General features: G+C 42.5%; 1 protein-coding gene across 1 annotated transcript in view; it reads left to right on the forward strand.

The window, feature by feature from the left end:
• CUNH10orf76 (chromosome unknown C10orf76 homolog) overlaps positions 1-7,833 on the forward strand; it is a 232,993-nt gene that overhangs the window by 30,481 nt on the left and 194,679 nt on the right. The window contains exons 5-7 of the mRNA XM_023511776.1: positions 3,105-3,197; positions 4,566-4,640; positions 4,770-4,856. Coding sequence (XP_023367544.1) covers positions 3,105-3,197; positions 4,566-4,640; positions 4,770-4,856 — 255 coding nt within the window. The remainder of the gene's footprint in view (positions 1-3,104; positions 3,198-4,565; positions 4,641-4,769; positions 4,857-7,833) is intronic.

Here is a 7,833-nt window from a genome sequence, read left to right on the forward strand (position 1 = left end):
TACCCAGGGCTACAAATCTATCAGCCAGGAAACTTTTAAAATAAGCTCTCTCCCAGCACCGTCACTTCCTTTCTTGTATTTGCCACTACCCCCTGGCCCCCAAACATACCCAAACATACGCGCGCACACCCACACACACACCATCTCTTACGGGTTTCTTTTTTTTTTTTTTTGTTTTTTTTGCAGTTTTTGGCCAGGGCTGGGTTTGAACGCAGTACCTCTGGCATATGGGGCCGGCACCCTACTCCTTTGAGCCACAGGTACTGCCCAACGCCTGGCTATTTTTTGTTGCTGTTGTCGTTGTTTAGCAGGCCTGGGCCACATTCAAACCTGCTAGCTTTGGTGTATGTGGCTGGCACCATAACCACTGTGCTATGGGCGCTGAGCCATACAGTACTTCATTCTTTATACTCCCATTATTTCCTCAGCCCCACACCAGGGCCATTTCATTCCTCATGTCTTTGAACATGCTAATGTTTCCTCCCCAAGTTTTATTTATTTATTTATTTATTTAGACCAGTGGTTCTCAACCTGTGGGTTGCGACCCACAGGAACTATATTAAAGGGCCGTGGCCATTAGGAAGGTTGAGAACCACTGATTTAGAGAGATGGGGTCTCACTTTTGCTCATGCTGGTCTCAAACTCTTGTGCTCAAGCCATCCACCTTCCTCAGCCTCCCAGAGTGCTAGGATTATAGGCATGAGCCACCTTGCCTGGACCTCCCCAAGTTTTAATTAATCCTACTGATTTTTTTCTCCAGCCACCCCCAATTCCTACTGATTTTTCAAAACACAGGGTATCTTTTTATTTATTTATTTATTTATTTTTTTAGAGACAAAGTCTCACTTTGTCTCCCTTAGTAGAGTGCTATGGCATCATAGTTCACAGCAGCCTGAAACTCTTAGGCTTAGGTGATTCTCTTGCCTCAGCCTCCCGAGTAGCTGGGACTACAGTACCTGCTACCACACCCGGCTATTTTTTTGTTGCAGTTTGGCCTGGGCCAAATTTGAACCTGCCACCCTTGGTATATGGGGCTGACACCCTACCTGCACTGAGCCACAGGAGCTGGCCAGGATATCTTTAAAGTATGTGTGCAATTTAAAATTTACAAATACTTTAAATTGCCCACGAACTTTATGGACACCCTCTATAACTCATGCCTAAGGGGGTCACAAAGTAGATGATTTTTAAAGTAATTCCCTTCCTTCATGTATATTTTTGTCATTGTAACCATTGACTTAGAACTGGTTGCTTTTTTTTCTCTCTTATTAGATTGAAAGCACCTCAAGCAAGGGTCATGGTCTTATTGTTTCTTATATTTTTTGAAGGTGCAATATTTATATTATGGTACTGGTTTTTGGAAAAAAGGAAAAGAAAAAAGAAAGCACAATATTTAGCATAGAGTGAATGCTTATGCATATGTATATTTATTGAATTGAACTAAAATAGCTTATTTTGAACTTTCCCCATGGCCTTCCAGCATGCTAAACCCTTATTCTCTGTCCATTCTCCTCCTTCATTTAATGTAGAATATTTCTTTTCTTCTTCCTTCTATTTTAGTATTTAAAGGTTTCATCTTTTGATTAGTTTGGGTCTAATTAGCTAGTTCTTTTTTTTTTTTTTGCAGTTTGGCTGGGGCCAGGTTCAAACCCGCCACCCACCACCCTCGGCATATGGGGCTGGCGCCCTACTCACTGAGCCACAGGCACTGCCCATATTAGCTAGTTTTTAGTGCAAGTAATAAATTCCACTTATGTTGCTGAGTGGTGTTGACCATGATGGACATAAGCTAGCTGGTGCATTTGGTTAGTGATAGGCAGTTTGTCTTTTTTTCAGTTTGCCAGCATCAAGTGATATGCTTTCTTTATCAAATATTGAATTTTACATGCGGTTATCTAAGCAATAGGTTTCCCTTTTTTTATTTGCTTTGTTCCTTTTTTTTTTTTTTTGAGATGGACTCAACTCTGTTGCCCCAGGCTAGAGTGGCATCATCATTGCTCAGGTAACCTCAAACTCCTGGGTTCAAGGGATCCTCTTGCCTCAGCCTCCAATGTAGATGGGACTACAGGTGCCTGCCACAATGCTCAGCTAATTTTTCTATTTTTTGTAGAAAAGGGTCTTACTCTTGCTCAGGCTGGTTTTGAACTCGTGAGCTCAAGCAGTCCTCCCACCTTGGCCTCCCAGAGTGCTAGGCTTACAGGCATGAGCTGCCATACCTGGCCTTATTTTCCTCATTCTTTTCTTTTCTTCTTTTTTTTTTTTTTTTTGAGACAGAGTCTCACACTGTTGCCTTTGGTAGAGTGCCGTGGCATCATAGCTCACAGCAACTTCAAACTCTTGGGCTTAAGCAGTTCTCTTGCCTTACCCTCCCAGGTTAAGGGAGGGGGACTACAGGTACCTGCCATAATGCCCGGCTATTGTTGTTATTGTTGTTTAGCAGGCCTAGGTCAGGTTTGAACCCACCAGTCTTGGTGTATGTGGCTGGCGCCCTAACAACTGAACTACGAGCGCCCAGCCTATTTTCCTCATTTTAATCTAAAGGTTTATATGGGGATGATAGGTTGCAGCAAATATTTATTTGGTAGAACAGTGAATCCTTCTTTTTGTTGTTGAGACAGAGTCTCAAGGTGTTGCCCTGGGTAGAATTCCGTGGCGTCATAGCTCACAGCTACCTCCAACTCTTGGACTTAAGCAATTCTCTTGCCTCAGCTTCCCAAGTAGCTGGGACTGCAGGTGCCTGCTACAACGCCTGGCTATTTTTTTTTTGGTTGTAGTTGTCGTTGTTTGGCAGGCCGGCTGGATTTGAACCTGGCCAGCTCCTGTGTTCGTGGTTGGTGCCCTAGCCTCTGAGCTATAGGGGCTGAGCCAAATAGTGAATTCTTTATTTTGTGCAATTGTTCTTTAAAGTATTTTCCCCCAAATTGGTGAACTTTGTAATCTTCCTTTTCATTGTCTGATCTAACAAAGCCTAGGACTAGGGAATTATATGATTGCTTCATTATATGTTATTCATAATACCCTGTATAACATAACCCATAGTTTGGTAAAGATAGGAAATAGATATTATTTGATATGGGTTAATGTTTAATGGTTCTCTTTCTCAGAACTTGATGGAGAGTTTGGATTCATTGCTTTGTGCAGAAGGTTCTGAGAGTCTGAAGAGTTTATGTCTAAAACTTCTCCTTTGCTTAGTGACTGTAAGTGACCCATCTATGTTTTTATTAATAGTGGGGTATTAATTAATAGCAGGAATAAGCTTATTTGAATACTCAAGCCCAAAGTTAGAAAAAAAAAAAGAAAAACAGTCTCTACTGGGGTATTACATTATTCCCTGTGTCTGGATGTATAGCCAGTTAGTTGTATGGGCTTTTGCTTCCTAGAAGTTGCTCTTTGGAGCAACTGCTGATATTTTTAGTTGGCAGACTATGTAATATTTATGACTTTAGAAGTATCACTCTGGGAGAACTACTACCTTCTGGATCATTGCACTTGTCCTCATCAGGTCTTATTTGGAAATAGTTCTTGTGATTCTGAGTATTTTTATTTGTTCTGGCTTTGCTTTTGTAACTGGAGGCTGGCCTGTACTTTCTAGTGGGAGGACAATAGAGTGTTGATCATTTATTTCATGTGGTTCCCTTTTCCTGCCATATCTTAAATACTTTTGGTTTCATAAACCACTTCTTACACATTTGAGGAATAAAACCCAAGAAACTGTTTTTTGTTTGTTTCGTTTTTTTTTTGTTGTTTGTTTTTTGAGACAGAGTCTCACTTTGTCATCCTCGGTAGAGTGCCGAGGGCAACATAGCAACCTCAAACACTTGGGCTTAAGCCATTTTCTTGCCTCAGCCTCCTGAGTAGCTGGGACTAGAGGCGCCCGCCACAATGCCTGGCTTCTTTTTTTCTTTAACCTCAGACTACGCCTGCCTATTTTTTTGAGATGGGATCTCATACCTGTGAGCTCAGGAAATCCACCTGTCTTGGCCTCCCAAGTGCTGGGATTACAGGTATGAGCCATTGTGCCCAGCCCCCAAGAAGCTGTTAAGCAAATGCTTGTGTGAAGGTATGAGAGAAGCAATGAGAAATTCATGGATTTAGGAAGTTTTCAGTTTGCTGATTTCCTAACCTCATAACGTTTGATGACTTTGTAGGTGTTTGTGAAAGGTCTAAGTATCTAGCAGAATGTTTTTTTTTTTTTTGAGACAAAGCCTCAAGCTATCCCCCTGGGTAGAGTGCCATGGCATTACAGTTCACAGCAACCTCCAACTCCTGGGCTCAAGCGAGTCTCCTGCCTCCGCCTCCCAAGTAGCTGGGACCACAGGCGCCCGCCACAACGCCCGGCTAGTTTTGGGTTGCAGCCGTCATTGTTGTTTGGCGGGTCTGGGCTGGGGATTCGAACCCGCCACCTTAGGTGTACGTGGCTGGCGCCTTAGCCGGTTGAGCTATAGGCGCCGAGCCTATCTAGCAGAATGTTAATGTTACTAGTTTTCTTATTTGCTAAAGGAGGAGATTACGTGAACTATTAGGGTGCCTCAGTACAGACTTTAAAAGCCTTTTATTGCATTCAGGTGACAGATAATATCAGCCAGAACACTATCTTGGAGTATGTAATGATTAATAGCATATTCGAAGCAATTCTACAGGTATGTCAGTTCTCTTATTATCTCTTTCTCTTTTGGGTAAATCACATCTTCAGATTTTCTCTGTGTTCCTGGGAGTAAGGGAAACAATGAGAATGAGAAACTCTCATGCATTTTTGGTGTTTGTTACAGATACTTTCCCATCCCCCAAGTCGTAGGGAGCATGGGTATGATGCTGTTGTCCTCTTGGCTTTGCTGGTAAACTACAGAAAATATGAGGTAAGTGGGTTTTTTAGTGGACAGTTGTTATTTTTCTTGTTTAGCATAGAAGACATTATTGGTAAATGATCTTTAAATTAATTTTAACAAACCAAGTCCTATATTAAATGCATGAGCAAAGGATATAGTTATTTAAAGGTATCCTGTGTTATGACTTCTAATAAAGTAGGTATCCCTTAAGGTAGTGGTTCACAAACCCAGCTTATTAGAACACTTATGAACTTTTTAAAAAGAAGAAATTTGTAGGTTTTACTCTGGATATACTGAGTCACAATCTCTTGGTGGGGGCAGGGGTACCTGGGAATTTTTTTAAGAGCCCCTGTTGAGGCTCGGTGCCCATAGCACAGTGGTTATATCGCCAGCCACAAACACCGAGGCTGGCAGGTTCAAACCCAGCCCAGGCCAGCTGAGTAGCAGTGACAACTGCAACAGAAAAATAGCTGGGCGTTCTGGCGGGTGCCTGTAATCCCAGCTACTTGGGAGGCTGAGGCAAGAGAATTGCTTAAGCCCAAGAATTTGAGGTTGCCGTGAGCTGTGATGCCATGGCATTCTACCGAGGGCGACACAGTGAGACTCTGTCTCAAAAAAAAAAAAAGCCTCCTTTGAGTGTAATGATTAGTCAGGATTAGGACCCAGTGACTTAGTATATCTGTTTTGAAAGATTGGACTTTTTCATACAGTCATGTGTCACTTGATGAAAGGTATACATTCAGAGAACTACATCATTAGGCAAATTTGTCATCATGTAAACATCATTGACTGTATTCACACAATTTAAACCTAGATGATACAGTTTTTTATACACCATAGTACAGAATATTTCCCCTAGGTTACAAACCAAGCATGTTACTGGAAGCATACTGTAGGTTTGTAACACAGTGGTAAGTATCGTGTATCTAAGCATAACTAAGCATAGAAAAGGTAAAGTGGGGGTGGCACCTATGGCTCAAAAGGGTAGGGTGCCAGCCCCATATGCCAGAGGTGGTGTGTTCAAACCCAGCCCTGGCCAAAAAAGAAAAAAGAAAAGGTACAGTGTAAAGAATGAAAATACAGTATAAAGAATGAAAAATGGTACACTTGAATAGGGTCCTTATGACAAAGTGTGTAGGACTGAAAGCTGCTCTGGGTAAGTCACGGAGTGAGTGATGAGTGAATGTGAAGGCCTGGGACATTACTATACACTAGTGTAGACTTTATAAACACTGAATTTATGAAAATAATTTTTCTTCAATAATAACTTACTGTAACCTCTTTTTAAATTTGTTAAGTTTTTTTTTTTTTGGAGACAGAGTCTTACTTTGTTGCTCTTGGCATCATAGTTTATAGCAACCTCAAATTCTTGGGCTCAAGCAACTCTTTTGCCTTGGCCTCCTTTGTAGCTGGGACTATAGGAGCCCACCACAATGCCTGGCTATTTTTTTAGTTTGTTTGTTTATTTGTGTAGCAGGCTGGGGCTGGGTTCGAACCCACCAGCCCTAGTGCATGTGACTGGTGCCCTAATCACTGAGCTATGGGCATCAAGCCTGAGTCTAGCATTTAAAATTTTTTTTTTGAGATAGAGTCTTGCTTTGTCTTCTTTGGTAGAGTGCTGAGGCATCACAGCTCACAGCAACCTTAAACTCTTAGGCTTAAGCAATTGTCTTACCTCAGCCTCCCAAGTAGCTGGGACTGCAGGCACCTGCCACAGTGCTTGGCTAATTTTTTTGTCGCAGTTATTGTTGTTTAGCTGGCCCGGGCTGGGTTTGAAACCCCCAGCCTCGGTGTATGTGGCTGGTGCCCTACCTATTGTACTACAGGGGCTGCCCATAGCTTTTTTTTTTTTTTTTTTTAGAAAGAGTCTCAAACTGTCCCCCTGGGTAGAGTGCTGTGGCATCAAAGCTCACAGCAACCTCCAACTCTTAGGCTCAAGTGAGTCTCCTGCCTCAGCCTCCCAAGTAGCTGGGACCATAGGTGCCTGCCACAACGCCCAGCTATTTTTTGGTTGCAGCCGTCATTGTTGTTTGGTGAGCCCAGGCTGGATTCGAACCATCCACCTTAGGTGTACATGGCTGGTGCCTTAGCCACTTGAGCCACAGGCGCTGAGCTTTTAAATTTTTTTTTTTTTTGTAGAGACAAAGTCTCACTTTATGGCCCTTGGTAGAGTGCCGTGGTGTCACACTGCTCAAAGCAACCTCCAACTCCTGGGCCTAGGCGATTCTCTTGCCTCAGCCTCCTGAGTAGCTAGGTCTACAGGTGCCCACCACAATGCCCAGCTATTTTTTTGTTGCAGTTTGGCCGGGGCTGGGTTTGAACCTGCCACCCTTGGCGTATGGGGCTAGCGCCCTACCCACTGAGCTACAGGTGCCGCCTAGCTTTTAAATTTTTAAAAACTTTTTGATTCTTTTGTAATAGTGCTTTGCTTAAACACATTATACAGCTGTACAAAAATATTTTCTTAATATTCTTATTCTATAAGGTTTTCTTTGTTTTTAAAAATATGTATTTATTGGGTGGCACCTGTGGCTCAAAGGAGTAGGGCGCTGACCCCATATGCTGGAGGAGGTAGGTTCAAACCCAGCCCTGGCCAAAAACTGCAAAAAAAAAAAAAAAAGTATTTATTTTTAATCTTGAGAAAAACTGTGATTCGACACACATACTATTAACCTAGGCTTACACAAGGTCAGGGTTATCAATATCACTGTCTTCCACTTCTGCATCTTGTCCCAGTGGAAAATCTTCAAGGACAGTAACATCCATGAAGCTGTAGTCTCCTATGATAGCGGTGCTGCCTTCTGGAAGACCTTCTTGACGCTGTTTTACAGTTAGCTTTTTTTTTTTGGATACATAGTCTCACTGTTTTGCCTAGGCTAGAGTACTGTGGTATCAGCTTAGCTCACAGTAACTTCAGTTTTCTGGGTTTAAGAGATCCTCCTGCCGCAGCCTCCTAGGTAGCTAGGGGCTACAGGCACCTGCCACAATGATGCCTGGCTAAATTTTT

Source organism: Otolemur garnettii, unplaced genomic scaffold, assembly GCF_000181295.1.
Source record: "Otolemur garnettii isolate 467f Iridium unplaced genomic scaffold, OtoGar3 scaffold00021, whole genome shotgun sequence".
Lineage (NCBI taxonomy): Eukaryota > Metazoa > Chordata > Mammalia > Primates > Galagidae > Otolemur > Otolemur garnettii.